Source organism: Plectropomus leopardus, chromosome 20 (genome assembly GCF_026936395.1).
Source record: "Plectropomus leopardus strain MGB_pleo_1.0 chromosome 20, ASM2693639v1, whole genome shotgun sequence".
Classification (NCBI taxonomy): domain Eukaryota; kingdom Metazoa; phylum Chordata; class Actinopteri; order Perciformes; family Serranidae; genus Plectropomus; species Plectropomus leopardus.
Window position 1 is genome coordinate 15,141,285 of NC_142195.1, and position 18,294 is coordinate 15,159,578.

Here is an 18,294-nt window from a genome sequence, read left to right on the forward strand (position 1 = left end):
AGCTGAGTGAAGGACTCTTAGAAAGAGTTATTCCTGTTTGTCTTTGTGTTGGAAACTTCCTGACAAGATCACATACCAAGGAGGAACTCAAGTGTTTCTGTATATAGATCTCTTGTTTCTCTTTTGTGTTTTGCCGGTGGTGGCATCCCTTATTTTTGCACAGGAAGAGTGAAGTGAATTCTTCCCTCTGTGCTGAGCTGCTGATGAATGCAACCTCAATGTGTACAACTGCTGGCTGCAGGATTTGGATGATGCTGTAAGATCAGGGTCTTTTTTTTTTTTTTACCTCCACGTGAAGCGAGAGTCATGCCATCATAGGAAAAGGAGAGGCAGGAGGTGTCTGATCCTGGAATGTGTGCTTGCCGACAGTGGAACTTTGTATGGACCTGGGAAGAAAAAAGGACTAGAATTACCTCGGGGCTGTTGTTCGCCTCCACAAACCGGTCAGGTTGCAGTTACACTTCACGTCCATGTCTGTCCTGAGTCATGCAGCCATGACAGTTGACAATGCTTGAAATAAAAATGAATGTTGCTGCAAAATGCCACATATTCTTCATATTCAGCACAGAAGATCTATACAAGGTTTAATCTAAGATTAATGACGTCATTTTAGTATTCAACCAAATGTCTCCCCTTTTGTTGCTGAGTTTTCATGTAGAATAATGTTTTTTTCCAAACATTATGATGTCAAAGTGAAGTGGCACTTTGCTATTTTGGATATAAAATGTCATCACCTAATCATTTCATTCTATTAGACATTTGTGTGAAATTCTGTCATAATTAGCGCATATATTCTTGAATTTTGGACAAATTCTTATCAGTCCATCCTTGAGTCCAAATATTTCTCTCCAGCTGTTCCTGAGAATTTTTGACCACAAGAAGGGGACTGACGGATGGACAACGTGAAAACATTATACCTCCGGCCATGGCTATCGCTGACACAGAGGCATAAAAACAATGCATTTCCTATAGTTTATACATTAGCAGTGATGTGTAACACAGCTGGAGCAGCAGAGTGAGATGTGAACAGCGATGACCAGGTATTGACCTGTGACCAAGACTAAATGCCCTGTCATTATTAAACACATGAGCTTGCTTTATGTATGAAACTAAAATTCTAGTACAGGTCATAACAGCAGCAAGCCCTTCCTCTTTGTGTCTAATATTAGTAATGTGCAAGTGACAAAAGTAAAAATACTTGAGCAAATACAGAGGCGAATTTATTTATATACACTTGGTATGAACCACAGACAAGCCTCAAAGGGCATTAGAGAGACAGAGAAAACCTAGACAAGATGTAATTGATCATTACTTACAGACCAAAAGGAATAAATAGTGCAGTCCTGGCGCTCTCTGCCTTTTCCATAAACATGCTGCCTTGGTCACTACTCCTCATCAATATTAAAAAGAGCTCTTACAATTTCCTGATATATTTCAGTATGAAACTGCAAACGCTTTGCTTCAGTAGCAGACATTTCACTTTGTCACTGCGGTAACAAAAAGACCTTTTCATTCTCTGTGTCTTCAAAACAACACACGGTTTTCATTTCCTCCATGAACACTATTCAACTTTGAAGCTTTCTACAACTTATGCAATACCAGCAACTTTACACACTGTACCCACCGCACTCTTAAGCTACACTATAGACCACAGAGATTTACCTTGGCAAGTTTAGGTGCCTGTTTGACAGATTTTGATTTTTCCTTTGCTCCTACCTGTAAAAGCATTATAATATTCCAACCAGTACCAGAGTACAGTTAGCCAGCTTATGACGCACATCAGACACCCTTTTAACTGCAGCACTGGGCTATCATCACCCTTTTGATTCTTTCTTCTTGCCATTAAAGGGACAGTTCCCCTAAAAAATAAATATTTTTCCTTTTTCCTTATTTTGCTGAGTGTTGGAGACATCGTCCGCAGAGATGCCTTCTCTCAAATATTATGGAACTGGATGGCACTCTGCTTGTGGTGCTCAAAGGCCAAAAATGTATTTCTTTTTTAACTTAAAAAACAAGGTCTCTTTCCAGAAATTAAGACCTGTTTACTCAAGATAATTTGCACTGATAATTCAAGTGGTTTCATGTAGGAACTGTTTTGCTTCTACTGAACTACACCTGCCAACCATATCACCACGCAGATGAAAAGAGACAACGCTGTTGAATTTACCATTCATTTTTTGTGCTCTCAGCACCACAAGCCAAGTGCCATCTAATTCTACTCTATTGGGGAAAAAAGATTGCTGATAGCTTAGAAAACTCCAAAACTCAGCAACTCCCACCAAAATAATCTAGACTGATAAACAGCACTACAGGTAAGAGGAAAAAAATTTATTTTTCCTTGAAAAAACCATGAAAAAATGTATTTTTTCCTCTGGGGTGAACTGTCCCTTTAAACAAGTGTTATGTCACAAGTGTTGACCAGTAACATTTAAAGCATTACATTAAAATATTAACAACCACAATGTTTAATCACAAAATATACATTTTGGCCTCTCAACAACACATGTGCCTGAGGCACAGAAGACGACAATAAAAGTGAGCGAAGAAATAAATTAATAAACACACTTTTCTCCCTAAATCAGTTCAAGGGGAACTGAGCCTTCCATAGCTGTATATCTTTTGTGGCTTTAAAGGAGCTTTGTTAAGTCTGGGAAAATACAGGGTTATCTGATGATAACCTTAATCATGTCATCAGGGTTATCTGGGCTTGGGGTTGGATTGTGTTTGAAAGCCAAAGGCATTTGTAACATAACAATAACAATAACTACTATTTAACCGAAACTGAAATAAAATTAACCTGCAACTATTTTGACAATCAATGTCAAAATGATTTGCTGCTTTTCTTTGTTTTATGTGATGCTAAACTGAAAATCTCTGGGTTTGGAGCTGTTGGTCTTACAAAACAAGAGCTTCAGGACAGTGTCATAGGCATTGTTCATTATTTTCTTACAATTTATACAGCCATTAAAAAAAGTGATTAATGAAAAACAAAGAAAATACATTTACAATGAACTGAAGTCATAAATACGAGTACATGTAATACTAAAAGAGAGACGTTGCACATATAACACATGACATATCAGCTTACAGTGGAAAAAGAGAGGTAGTTTGCTCACTTAGTATTGCAGCCCCCCAGGCAACATTTCCACCATGGTCTTCATCAGTCAAATCATGTGGATAATTCTGCCCTTGTAACTATTTCCTTGGCATGTTGCTGTATATGAGAATGCCATCTTACTCAACTTGGCAGTGATGATCAGCATGCATCACTGAAAACCAAGTAGGCTAAGTGACATTTCAGTCGAGGTCATTGTATGGAGGTGAGAACAGACTGACTACAAAAGCAAGAGGGAGTGTAATCTCATCTTTGTAGTTCATAGGATAAAAGCAGGTAATGAGCACTTTTGAACCATTTCAGAAGAAGCATTGGTGGTATTTTAGGTGGAGGTTTGGAAACAATTCATAATTACATCAGACCATATTTAAAAGTCATCCAAAATATTCCTAATTAATCCCAGCCACTGCAGCAATGTTCCCCTCTGCAAACAGAAGCATTTTAACATCTCGTGGAAGCAGCTGTTTTCAAGATGGCCAGCCGTGCGATGTACTTCCTCAGCCCTCACTCTGAACAAGTGGTGTACTACTGTAGTGCAGAGAGTGTGTGTGCCAAGGTCTGCAGCTCCAGGCTGGAAATAACCCAGCTCAACCCCCGCCCCGCACACACACAGACATAATTCTCTCTATCTTTCTCACACATACATACAAAGGAACAGCGAGAAGAAAAGCTCTCACAAAGTACACAGCCGCCTAAAAGGTGGACAATGAACAGAAGTAAAAAAGGAGATAACCAGTAAAAAAATACAAATTCATGTTACACTTGCTAACCTCAAGTGTATAAAATGGTCTGTGTTGAAGTCAAAAGTTGTAGCATTTTAAAGTTTTGATTTGTTTGATTCTACAGTTTTATAAATTAGGAATGCAACTACTAGTAATTATTATTTTTATTGTCAACTTTTTAAGGTGCAGACTTCACTGTGTAGGATTTAGGGGGATATATTGGCAGAATTGGAATATAATATAATAAATAGATTTTTTTTCGTGTGAAACTGTATGAAAGTAAGTTGTGTTTTTGTTAACTTAGAATGAGTTGCACCACAACAAGATAGGACCATTTTATGTTTGCGTGTCAGCTACGTAGTTAGCAGCCTCTCTGCGAAGGGCAGTATCAGGAAAAAATAAATAAATAACATGAAACTGCTTAACTCTGTGTTTTTACCAGGTCCGTTTGTTTTGGAGTGAACAAGACCTCTGCTGATGATTTGGCTCCTGGTAAAAACCTCCTAAATGTCTGGATCTTAAGTTATCAGAGAAAAAAAGTGTGCACACATTAAGAGGTGCTAGGTAAGTGGCCTGCATCCGACAAACCAAACACCATAGGAGAAACACTGATTTTGTGTGTGAACCTGCTTTATTCAGTATTTTCACAGGCTTCAATCATTGTGTCTGTTTGTTTTGGAGAGGAGGCGACCTCTGTGGATGATCCCGCTCCTGGTAAACCCTCCTGATGTCTGTATCAGAGAAAAAGGTGGGTACACAGCAGGTGCTGGGCTAATGATATCACTGTGAAGAGGCAAAAAGCCTGTGAGAAACACTGATTTGTAATATGAAATTGCTTTATTTAGTGTTTTTACCAATTTTAATCACCTGGTCTGATTCCCCCCCCACCCCCCCCACCCCCATATTTACCTCCCACTACCTTAGTTTTACCCGGGTACAGCCAGATTACAGAGATCGATCATTAAAAGACAGTGGTGACGCAATAGTCTGGGAAGTAGGCTTGCTAACACTCAAACAAACATAACCTTGGTTTATACAGCTACATTTTCATTAATTCTAAACGGAATGCAAATAAATCAGTGAAAAGAGAATTGCAGCAATACAGGCTTTTGACTCGGAGAGGTGGATAAGGAATTTGAAGTGAGCACAGAGTGTGGAAGACAGATAAGATAGAGGAACACTGGCGAAGAAAGAGCGGGAGAGAGCAGAGCGTGAGGTGAATGAGTGATGTGTCCTTACGATACAAGAAAGAAAAAAGGCCATACTTCACTTCCAAAGTAAATGAAGGGAAGTTATTAACTTGCACGAGACAGATAACACTGTTACCTTGAACTGTAGATAGCACGGACTCCACTTTTTCAGGCCATGGCCATTTAGCCTCTGTAGTCTCTCCAGGGATAATTTTCTGCTTCCCATCATCATTTTACTCATATATTACCTCGGACTTAAATCCATTCTCTTCATTTCTTATCCTAGATTATCTTCCTATTCTTTTATTCACTGCCTTTAAAAATTGACTTGGTTAAAAATAAAAGTCAAGAGTTCAATTTAATATAAAAAGTACTTTCTCTAATCTTACAGCGGGTGGGGAACAGGGAGGCCACAGGCTATCTCAGGCCTACTAAACAGCAGCTGAAGCATAATGTGTAAGGCTTAAACCCAGTCAAACACAATACTTTACCTTGAGGGTGACCAACTGAGCTTTGAAAACTGACTACTCTACGTGATCAGCCTTAAACAAAGATATCTAGAGCTCCATTTTTACACAATCACAATGAACACTGTCACAGCTGTGCCATGTGCACATGGATAATGAGAGCATTTTCAAACTGACAAAGTTCTATTCATATAACTGCGAGTGCATCAGAGCACGGTAGCACAAATAGGTTGGGTTAGTTCAGCGGACTATGAACAGAAGGGTAGGCTGATGAACCATTTTACTGTAATTATCTTAGCTGTTGCATGAAGCTCAATGATGCACCATAAAAGTAGATCTAGTGGAGAGGCGGGTTTCTAGGAAAACAAGGCTAGGTCAAAACAGTATATGGCTGGACTGTTTATGAAATGGTTGTTACGGTCCAGCCCAAAAATTCATGTAAATATATGTTTGAATATAGAGCTGTACACTTAGACACAGTCACACAGCAGAAGGGACCGGCTCTGAATGAAGCATTAAGTTGTTAATATTACTCATGTATTGGCTTGCTAGTTAGCTATTTAGCTTGCTGATTTCACCACACAATCATGCTACACTGGTTACAGAAAATGAGGAATACAGCAATATAGAACTGTCGGTGTCCACAGCTCTGCCAGCCTGTCAACACCATCGACTTAAATAAGGTCAGTGCCTGTTTAATTCAAAAGAGCAATGGCCAATGGGGATACAACAGCACTTAGGTAAACAGTCACTCTGAACAATGGCGCAGCTCCATCACTCAGTCACTCTATAACAGTGTCATCTCAGAGGTGCAGGGTTGAAATATATTGCATTAATATACTGCGAGGAGATGGTGCTGAAATCTGCTTCACATTACTCCAGAGAGAATTGCAAAGATACATTAGTTTTTCTAAAACATCACCCAAGAGCATGTTTTTCCCCATAGCCACAGGTTTCCTAAGGTCAACTAGTAAGAAAGCTATGAGCTCTTGTTCGACCCGTGATGAATCATTGCACAAAGTTTGTTTTTTTCTCTCTTTTCATCTGACGTCTTTCTCTCCTAGATGAACACCATCTGCTGTTAACACATGCTGCGTTTTAACTCATTTTTTGTGTATTGTTATGTTACACTGTTTTCAGTGCCGGCTTTGTTTGCACTGAAAAGAAATGTTTTCTGCATTTATACATTTAAAAACATGCTCTGGTCTTAAAGGACAAAGGTGAAACAAGAAAAGGGGTACCATCATTCAACTCTGAAGTAAATTATGAAAAGAAAAACAGACAATGGTGATAAGTGGGCAATAAATTCAAGGCAGAAAAATAATAAGAATTATTTCATATTTTAATCTTGATGAATAATCCCAGTCAGTAGAAGTGGTCTGTTCAATAGGTAGCTTGCGGTTATTCTAGCTGCTTATGCAAACATATACCCCTACAGCTATTTCTGGATCATTTACTGCTGTTGTGAAAGCTTGAGTGTTTATTTACTATCCTGATGTTGGCTGGCATTGGAAGATGCCACGGTGTTCGCTTCCTGTGATAATCTACACAGCCGGCTTGTGAAACCGGATTCTCGTACACAGTTTGAAACTTCTCTCGCACCTTGTGACTTCCTCTGTAAACTGTGCCCTTCTCATTGGCCTAAACACGCAGCAGGATTGTGAGCCTATTTCCACTCAGATATGCATGTATACCAGTGATTTATCTATGGTTTATTTGATAGAGGTAAAGTACACAGACAAACTGAAAACAGCTGTCCGATGTCATAGCGTCAAGAGCAGATAGTTTGCAACACTCGTGGATGAAACCAAGATTAGAACAGTGAGGTAGAAAGAAGGAACACTAAATACAACAAGATATATTTAAACACATTAAAAACATCACATTTAAAAACTACACAAGTACAGGTTTCTTGCTGAATTTGGTAGCTTCTTCCACAAGGTGAAATTCGCATCAATCTTTAAGTGACAACACTTTTTACCATCAGAGTAAAAGATGTTTTGCAGAATTGAACCCTACAATTATTACATGAAGCTGCTCTGCTAAAGCTCTGAAATCCTATGTGCAGAAAGGTTTGGGAGCAAGTCTGTTAAAATGTACAAGATTGTGAATACATGCATGCATAATGCATATGCATGTGCATGCACATACACACTGAGCCCTAATTCACATCTACACCCATTCAGCAGCAGGAGTTGATAAATAGCTGCAGGAACACAGCATTAGGTTTCATCCGCAGAAGACTATGATAACAATCTACCACACAGCCAACTGTTACTAACCACACTATCTGGGCATCGTTATAAAAATACTGCAAGCCGGTGCTGCCTTTCCCCAACCTCCATACTTTTATAACCGCACACCTGAAAGGCTTAATGATGCCCACTGTGCAGTCAGTTGTAACATCTCACTCTGACCTCTGTTACTTTCTGCGGATCAAGTGGCCAAACTGCAGTCCGGAGCAGCTGCTCTGATCTTTCATGGAAATCAACAAGTGGTGATGGCGAAGCCGCGTGTGTGTGTGTTAGCAGATCACAGTAGAGCGAGTGTCCACATAATCCGAGAGTGTGTTCCACTGAAGTGACTGTATTCCCTTACGGCTAAACTACAAACTGCAAAAAGTAGGACTGTGTTCGTGTTGACTCTTTGATGGTCTTTGTTCTGGGTTTACATGGGTGACAAAAGCATTAACTTCATTAAAAGCAAGTCTTGAAGGTCATTTTTGTGACTTTTTGTCCTCACATGTAGGTTAAAGGTGGGATGATTGGGCTGTGTAGCAATGTAAGACATAAATCACTATGGAGGACTGAGATCCGGTGTAAATGTTTACAATCGCGCTATCTTTAGCCTGGTGGACCAGTTTTATTGCATTTCAAACGCTTCCATGACATATTCATAATTAGAGTTGTGCATGTACTCCAGCCAGTTATCAGATCCTGGACAGTTTTCTAAACATTTTCATCGGACTTAAATAAGATCTTCTGTTATTCTCTGTTTATAATCTTCCACAGCTCCATCTTTGATGACCCACAGAGTTACACGTTTACAGTGATGCTGTGCAGAGACACATTAGTGTGTTGAGGGTCTTATTAGGCCAGTAACTACAAATGATGTGCTTGCCAGTGGTGGTGGTCAATTTATGCAGGTGTCAATAAACTGCATTTAACACAAAGAATGTATAAAAATAATCAAAGTAGCCAGAGTGATTTCACCGATGGTTTTTATACTCCTTTTTTGAAGCCTCAAATTTGGCATTTTGGCTTCCATCATCTCTGATTTTTGACTCCAGAAGTGAACAAATTTGAATGAGAGGGTGAGGCTGTGGAGGAACAAGGGGTGGATCGAATTCATAGAGTGCAGTAATGCCTCGCAGACAGCTTGCCCCACAAGGTAGCTGTACTGTGTAGCTGTGATTATGCGTAACTTTAAGCCTTAATAAAATGTAAACAGGTGAGTTATTTTGAGATTTACCCCTGCACAGTTCCTGTGAATAGCAAATCTGGCTATAGCAATCGAAACCATTTTTTTTGTACGAGGCTGTAAACGTGTTTTTTTTTCTGTTGTAAAATTTGTTGTGTTAACATAGGGATCTATGGAGATTGACTCACTCTTGGAGCCAGCCTCAAGTGGCCTTTAAAGGAAGTGCAGTTTCTGGAACTTCCCTTTTTGACCTCTGTTTTCAGCCCTGGAGGTTGTTGCTTTGATAAAGACAAGGCGTTGACTGAAGTAAAATGAGCCTGGAATCTTGAATCATTTTATGAAGAACAAAATGAGCTGAAGGCAAGACTCACAAAGGACCAAAATGAATACAAGACTTCCCACACTTCGAAATCTCTGGACCAATTTAAAACTTCTTGGGGATTTTTGGTTTATCATGATTAACGATCGATTGCGGTGACAAAGCCAGCAAAAGCAGAAAACAAAAGAAAGTTTACCACATCGACTTATGATAACACTCCCCAAACAGAGTATTTCATCAAAACCACCTCTTCTGGGGTCCCACTTTGAAGTCTGGAAACATCCAAGTCCACCAATGACATCATAACATTCCCCAGGTCTCTGTGGTAATGTTTTCGAACGAAACGGCCTGCACCCTCAACGCACAAACTTTCACAGAGCGCACACTACCTGGCAACCATTTAAATGCAGTCTTGTAATCCTGGCACCGACCCCTCTGGTCCGAGCATGCAATCACTCTCTGTGGCAGTCCACTAAAAGAGACCTCCTTGACCCCCATCATAGGATCAATCAACTCATGTCAGGGTTCAAGAGCACGATGTGTCATCCTCAATAGCTTCTCTTCGAGCTCAGCTCTAGATCAAGGTCATGTACATGATTGATTGTGATTGATCTGCCTGCATATTCCGGCCATGAGTAATAGTGGCGATACAACAGGAGATAGGCCTTGTTTAAGTGGGGGAGAGAAGTAATAAAAGCATTGGGAGGTCAACTCCTTTTTAGGCTTGTGGCTGAATTCAAGTCAGCAGCACAGGTTGCTGATTAGGGCAGAGGGCACCAACTAAATTCTTGAGCCATTCAGACAGGACAGGCTCCAGTGGTCAGGCAACAGACATGACTATTGTAAGCTGCTATGGGACGCTGGGTAAATATTTAGTTTGGAGGAAGAGGAGTAATAAATTTGGAGAGCTTTAACCCAATAACTCAAGGCCTGCTGAACGGTGGGATGATGGGTGAGTGGACAACATAGTTACGTGGAAGCAAAACAATTCATACGATAGGAATCCACCATCTAAATACATTTTTTTGTGTCCTGTGATTACAAAGTTGACTGTTGGAGTAATTATCATGTAGCCTACTTCTCATTTGACTAATCTGGATAAGCCGCTCTGTCCAATCAAGCTGTTCCAACTCACTAACTGCAGCTTAATTGTCACTGTCACTATTCTCATATGAAATAACAGAAGCATTCACCCTTGTCAACATATGGCATTGGAACAAAAAAGACATTAAACAAAAATGTGCCAAAATGTTGGAGGCAGAAAAACAACCTCTCATTACCAACAACCTCTCATAGATGAACCAACTGCACAAAACTTGTGGTGTCCACATACTGGTTGTCTAAGAAAGTATTTAGCAACATCTGTATGCAGCCCTCCATCAATTTTATTTTCTGCCTTAAAATGCAGGTTTATAGTGTTTTAGGGCTCCCAGGTGTGTATCCACAAAATATTTCTTACACCATGGAAAAAGAAACTTGTGAAACCATGTTTGCAAAAGCCATATTGTAAAATAATACCAAACTGGAATGATGCCTGTATTATGCCGTCTGTGAAAATGCTGAATTATGAATACTGTTGGTCCCCTAACCCCCCCTATTCCACAGGAATGTACCTTCTCCCACCTCTTTTTCTCTTCTTTACATCTGGGTTATGGAGGTGAATTCTGTACGTGAATGAGCGTGTGAGCAGTCAGCTTCAAAACATGCTCATTTTGCTGCACATGAAGTAAACAGAGCGTCACTGTGACAGCCTTTAAGAGGAGAGACTCATGAGTAAACAGGCAGGCATGGGTTAAGGTGTAACTATGGGTCATAAAACAGTCGAGAGGCCCAGAAGATCTCGATGAAAGATGGAGGAGATGTATTCTCCAGCCTCGAATGGAAGTCATTTTTATCCACAGTGACGATTTGTCAAATAACTCAAGTGAAAAACAGCCAAATAAGTGTGAGCAATGCTACTTAGGAGCCAAGATCAACTATTACTTCAACAATGTGAATCCTGAAGAATGGTATGAACACTTTGATCCCTTAATTACCTAATTAACTAATCCTGGAAAATGTACAGAGGGAAATTGTGATTGGGCCTCCCAGTAAGTTTCCTGTTACTCAACTCAATCATCATACGTCAGTTAATTCAGTTACATAATCAGCTATTTTGAGCAATGCTAGCAGCGTTGCTCTAGGGAAGACAATGTCAGTGTGACATCCAATCGACAACTTTGGTCCAGAGTGAAATACCTCAACAACTGTTAGATCACTATGATGATCCTTTAACATGTAGTGCCATCATCAGATCAAAGTATAAATTTGTCCAAAACTTTGGTTTAGGATGAAATACCAGCACAACTAACTGTATTTCTACCAGGCTGAGCTATAAAAGTGCTAATTAGGGATCGTTAACAGAGACAGTGGATATGAGGAACATTATAGCTGCTAAACATCATGTTAGCATTAAGCTCAAAGCACCACTGTATCTATTATACCATTGAACAGTGTTAGCATGGCTATAGACTCTTGTTTCTTGTGAGTTTCACTGAAATGAGAGCAACTCTGGCCCAGTCTCACTGCCATGTACCTGGTTTTGCCTAGTTCACACAACACAACTTAAGCCCTGACTTCAAAGCTCGCTGACAGTTTTTGGAGCTCCCCGACAAAAGCCCAAGATCAGAGGCAAATCGGCATTGACTCAGTGCTCAAGTGCTACATGAGAACTGATCAAAGACGCAAGCCGAGATGCTCATTGATGTATCCCAGAACCAGATATCGAGCATGCTAAATATCTGGCCCTGTCAAGAACTATGTCAGCAAGCTATAGCCATTGATGTATAATAATAACCACAAACCGAATGCCAAGATGGCGCCTATTCACTCCAACTGCTCGCTAACCTAAGTTTCTAGTTTATGTGCTTACCTCCATAGTATGCGGCTCACTGAATTTGCAGATTTCCTGCAGACCCAACCTACGAGAATTTACATTGTGATGACATCACAGATGTTGAATTGTTTTTCTTAACATGGGGAAAGTTTTGCCAACATAAACCACAGTAATTCATAATAGAAAGAGTCGTAACTGTTCTTGTTTGCAATTTTGAGGTGTCCTGTGAAATGTTTTACAGTTGGTGGGCCTATGGAGGTCTTTTACATTGGTGGGTCTATAGGGAAAATGCTTTTTGGGGAGCAAATCCACAAACTCCCACTGCGAGAAATTAATAGCAAGGCGGAGCGCCTTTTCTGAGGGCCTGGCTGCAGCCATTGAGAGCACAAAACAGAGTTTGCAAGCAAACAAGGAGCATTCAAAGGTTTGTGTGTTTGTGGTTGAGAGGGAGAGAGAGAACACTATAGAGAGAGGGGATGAGAATGTGGAAGGTGGACCATTGCGTGAAATGTTTCAGAAAGTTATGAGCCTAAAAATGTATTGAGAACACTATTTTGTGGCAGTCTGACTTTGATATTTTGTAGTAAGCACTGTCCCTGACCCCACGTTGTAGTTCGACCTGCTCATCAAATGAGGGGAATTCCCCCTGGGAAACATCTTGTAATAAGTAACCCCCTGTCACCGCTTGGTCATGTAGTGAAAAAAACCACAAGACTTCAAGATTGCTTACAAGACAGCAAGTTGAGTAGTGTGAAAGATACAGAATTCTGACAACTTTGTAAATCCTATATTTTTAACTAGGCATTAGTGTGATAACACTGTCAATACAGGTCAGGCATGCTATAATCATTTTCTCAACTACTTCCTGTTTGGACAAATGTATTTCAAAGCCAGACATTTTAAATTCAGGTCAGTGTTGGTGAATTGTTGAACTCTGACCTCCCTGGCCTCTGACCAGGCGACCTGAGTCTCATGACTCTGTAGGCCTTAACAAAACAAACATCTAATGTTTACAACCTACTGCACATTGAGGTGGTTAGTATGTGTGTGTGTTCTAAGACTCACGCTGAGGTTTCTGTCCCAGATCTGGATGGTGCCATCCTGACAGCCGGCTGCGATGAGCTTCCCATCACGGCTGTATGTGCAGCATGTGGGGATGACCTTCTTCCCCTGGTTGGAACGTGGTTTAAACACAGATTTGTGCTGCTTCTCCGAGTTCAGGTCCCATGTGCGCACAGTGCTGTGAACAGACAGAGAGTTTAATTTATCCTCACACAACTGCCATGATGTCCTCATAAAATATCTATCCCTCAAAACATACTTGGTCATCAACACCATCCTCCACTGTCATAAATCAGAATCAGATAGAGATACAGTGAGCCTCAGCCATTCTCATGGACATAAGGTTAGGGGTTAGCAAACAGCGAGACGTAGATCGGTCTGACAGGCGTGTCTGAAGCTTTCATGAAATCCTTTAACAAATTACACAACCTGTACCACTTAGAAGAAATGATGACTTTTCAAACAATTTTCAAACAATGACATTTTGTCCTATTTGCTCATAGGCAAATAGGCAAAAAACTTTTTATAAATGCCTTTCAGCATATGTTTATTTAAATGGTGCAAAAGAGGACTAACATTATCCTAAGAAAAAAGAAAAAAAAGATTGTGAGAGGGTATAACACCTGGCACGTAACCATCAGATAGTGCTGTGGACGGGGCTTTGAGCGAGGCCACAGAGTGGTGACTGCAGACACAGAAAGGCAGCCACATCAGAGCCAAAGAAGCACATTTTTCAATTGCGATAACGGTAAAAATGCTGAATATCACAGGTGATTATCTGCCCGGCTGATACACAAACTACGTCTGAAACTTCAGTGTTCAAAAATAGAAAATAAATCATGGCATCAGATGTTTTGATCAAGGCTGGCCAGAAAACCCTGTTGCATTTAACTTTCCTATATTATGGCAATAAGAAAAAAAGGATGAAGTTACCCGCACAAGCCCTTGGAGCAAGAAGATTATTCAGATAGTTACAAGGGTTGTAAGTATTTTTGCAAACTCTGAATTTCACAGGAGAGTGGAAAATAATTGGAGAGCTCCAAGTTGTGTAGTTTAAACAAAGTGAAACCTTTGACCCTGTTGGCATGGCTTGGAGGATGTCCAAGGATGGGATGCTGCACAAAACTCATCCCTAACTAATCTAAGTGTATAGGGAAGGCTGCAGTGATTAAAAAAAGTTTATAAAAGGAGGAGAGATATAGAAACTGATACAAGAAACAAGTGATATAAAAGTGATATAGTGATCTCTTGAGCCTTTAACCTCCACAATTATTTGCGGAACTACTTGACTACACACAAACATGTTTAGCCCACCTCTCACATACCCACACCAACTCTGCCAGACAGAGCGTGTCCAAATGTGTCTGTGACCCACTGCTAGTGAGCATCATGACCTTTGGGTCATGAGGTCATCAGAGGAGTATAAACATACTCCTCAGGGGCTGCTACTAACAGCCAGGCAAGGATTCCTCTATGGCTGGCTACAAAGTCACAGACACATACACTCAACTGTGTTTGGATAAGTCTAACAATGTGATACAAATGCCAGCTGGAGGCATATGGTTTCAGTGAGAACTGGCAAGGGTCAAATAAAACTCTGTTTGATGCACAGTTGTGTTTAAATCCACATAAACCAAGCTGTTCATAAATCAAAAAGTCTCTTCCTGGAAAAAAAAGACGCAAACGCTAGGTATATAAAAAGGGTTCCCCGGGATAACCTGGGGGCTACTGCATTGTGCAGTAAGTGTTTACACGAGCAGATTTAAATGTGGACGTGTGAGAGAGAATGAGAAAGAGTGATGGCCATAGGCTGGATGACAAATTGGTCCACCTGCTGCCTCACACAGACATCTCTATTGTGTTTACAGAAGACTATAGGCGTCTGTCAAGCCAATAAAGACAGCATAACCTTTCACGTAGCACACAAAACCTGGAATGCTATTTATCGTAAGGGCTCTTTCCAAAACATGGCACTGCTGGCTGTCAGGGGGACAGAACAGAGAGATTGGAGCCCACCAGTGTGGAGCCAACCCTGAGCACAGGGCGAAGACTGCACACCCTCACCTGTCAGGAGCAAGATACAGAGCTTGACGGGGAATGGAAAACTCGGCTCTAATACGTATGTAGCACTATAAATTTGTTAATCAAACTGTAAAAACCTCAACCATTCAGGCAACGGAAATCAACAGAGGTGGTAATAAAAATTAACTGCAGCTAAACCTAATTAAAGTTGCACCTTTTACTCCAGAGGGAACTAGAAGAACAATCAAAGAGCGCATACCTGTACCAAGGCCAAATGCCTTATGTCGCAATGTTAATTCTAAATAATTTCTGTATCCTCCCCGTGGTTCGGATCTGCTCCAAAACTGAACGGGTTCCTTCTTGGCCCATGCTACACCATTCCAACAAGTTTCATGGAAACTGATACAGTAGTTTTTCTGTAATCCTGCAAACAACCCGACAAACTGCATCGAAAACATGACCTTCTTATTAGACATCAGGGGAAGCCTTAAATTGGATTTTAAAGGGTTGTTAAATTGCTGTAAATTTTCCTAGGAAAGTTAAGTTAAGAGATGTTGGAAAGACAACTAAAATATAAAAATCATTCCTTTTAATGGTGAAATTATTTAATTAATTATAGATAATTATAGTCTGACATCGGCAGCCCACAGAGAGAATATGGAAGCCTGAGGGGAAAATTATTTTGGAAGAGAGTGCAATCTTAAATTAGTCATTTGATTTAATTAAGGTTCAAGTTAACTAAATTGTTTATGTCTGCTTATGATATGGTAACAAGTTTGTTTTGCATATGACATGGCCTTTAAAGCCTGAGCAAATAATCCCCATTTTATTTCCATTATTTCTTGTTAATTGCCACACATTCCTCTTAATTTCCAGAGAAAGTTTCCATCTTGAATATTCCCAGAATTTTGCAACCCTAATCTCAAACCTTATACACTCAGAGGAGGTGAATGTTTTGGGAAAGCAACAGCAATGAAAGAGTTTGAGATGTCAAAATATCCACATGCAACATGATGAAACCGCCAAAAACATTGGAGGGCAATACCTTCGCCCCTTCCTCTTTCCTATAACCTTGTTTTCTCTTCAATCAGCAGCCCCCTTTTTCCCGAACAAACGCTTCACAGACAGAGGGGTGAATGTAATAAAATGAGACCCATACAACCTCAGTCATGCGTGTGCACTTTACGAGGTAGCGCAGTCGTTCACACATCAACTGAGGATTGACAACTCCCCGGGCCCCAGATTTTATCTGTCCGTCAGGTTACAGGCTTGGTGGGGGAGATGGTTGCCAGGATCGCTTTCCCAGATGATGAGATAAGGAAGAGAGAGGGATAAGAAACGTAGTACAAAAGGGTACGTCTTGTATGAGGTTGTTTATTGCTGGAAGTCAGATGATGGGGATAGGCTGTGTTGCCTGATGACCGGTTGACTGACTAACTGGGGCTCTGTTATGAGAAAGGCGGATTAAGAAGATGGTCCATCTTGCATCAGAGCTGAAGACGATAATGTTGGGAAATGACAAAAGAATTTTGGGAGGAGGCTTACACTCAAGCAGGGGAAAAAAATTAAAATAACACTCTGGTCTAAGCACAGACACACTGTGGGTACAGTAAGAAAGTGATTTAAATTATTCAAAACATTATTAATGTGGCTCCAAAGTAGAAAATCAACCTAAAAAGGCCTCTGCAGGTCAGTTGAGACTACACAGTAAAGGAACAAAATGCTTGGAACAAACTAAAAGAAGTCAATACAGCTCTTTAGATTTAATCAATTAATCTAGATAAGATACCTTTCTCATCATGCCTCGGACATACTTTCTGCATTCTGTGGACAGCTACGGACTTGTATCACTCGTGGTCCCAAGCAGCTCCATTCAGGCTACAATTAAGGCTCTGCATCAGTCTGGGGTCCCGTGCGTGCGCATTTCACCAATCCGTACTCCATTCCAGCTGGTCGCTAGGAGCTCAGCGCCATTTGACTGTCTTTGTATTCCTTTAAAAGGGTTACTACAGCTTAAGATAAGGTAGATTTAAGACTTTAAGACTTTTATGACCAATTTTACAATAACCAAATTTGAAGAAAAAGAATAATCAACAGTCGTGCTTCAGCAGAAGGGGCCATGGAGTTGAAAAAAATAGAAAAATATAGCAAAAAAGTAGCAAGGATTTGAGGAGATACAGGCTGCTGCATCTATATGCGCTGCTGTCCACTGGAGTGTAGGACAAAAGATTTTGTGACTGGAGCATTCACATTCTGCATTCTACTATGCATAGAGTTTACACGATCACAAATTTTGGCCTGCACGTGGACATCCACAGAAGACTCAGCACGGACAATGGCGGACATGGGCAGATGGCAACATTTACATCAAGCAGCCCAAAGCTAAGCTTCAGATGTGGAAAGTATGAAGCACCCTTAAGGAAGTGGCCCCATATTTGGTTCAATAAGAAAAGAAACAAACACTGCACTCACACACTAAAGAACTAGAAGTTACTGTCAGTCAAAAATTCAGGCATGACTGTATATTGAACCAGAAGGATAAATGCACTCCTTAAAGTATGGTATGTGCGTTCTTGGGCAGGATATGGAACACTGGCGGTGTAAGGCGGGCAACAGTTGGAGACGAGCTGGACTGTGGATGAACCTGATGTGTTTAACTGTGTGAATCGCCCCAACATGCTCACATACACTTTGTAATGTCTGTCCGCACTCCTCATCCCTGTTCTGTCACGCAGATCACACTTAATAATCCAGGAGTAATGCCCTTTCCCCTCTAAAGCAACCCTGCGGGAAACTATCATAAAGCATTTGGCTGAAAATTCTTAGAAACAAAAAATAATTGGGACATAGTGGATATAAAAGATAGAAAGAAATACTAACTCATAAAAAACTAAAAAAGTGCCTAAAACATGCAAAAAACATCATCCATAAGCAGGATTTATGCAAGCACTAGATCATGAATCTTCCTTGTGCGACTCTATTTTTGCGGCTGCTCTCCAATGACAATTCCTTAATGTGTCACTGTACTGTATATCACATCACATCACATGGTTTGAGCGTACAATGACGACTAATAGTTTGTTCCTAAGCAGTTGCCATGTT

The 18,294-nt window shown here is 40.5% G+C and overlaps 1 protein-coding gene across 2 annotated transcripts in view; it reads right to left on the minus strand.

The window, feature by feature from the left end:
* The window catches only part of wdr70 (WD repeat domain 70), a 54,069-nt gene that overhangs the window by 22,686 nt on the left and 13,089 nt on the right, over positions 1–18,294 (minus strand). For both annotated transcript variants that reach the window (XM_042509961.2, XM_042509960.2), the window contains exons 10-11: positions 13,174–13,348; positions 287–386 (exon numbers count right to left, since the gene is read on the minus strand). In XM_042509961.2, coding sequence (XP_042365895.2) covers positions 287–386; positions 13,174–13,348 — 275 coding nt within the window. The remainder of the gene's footprint in view (positions 1–286; positions 387–13,173; positions 13,349–18,294) is intronic.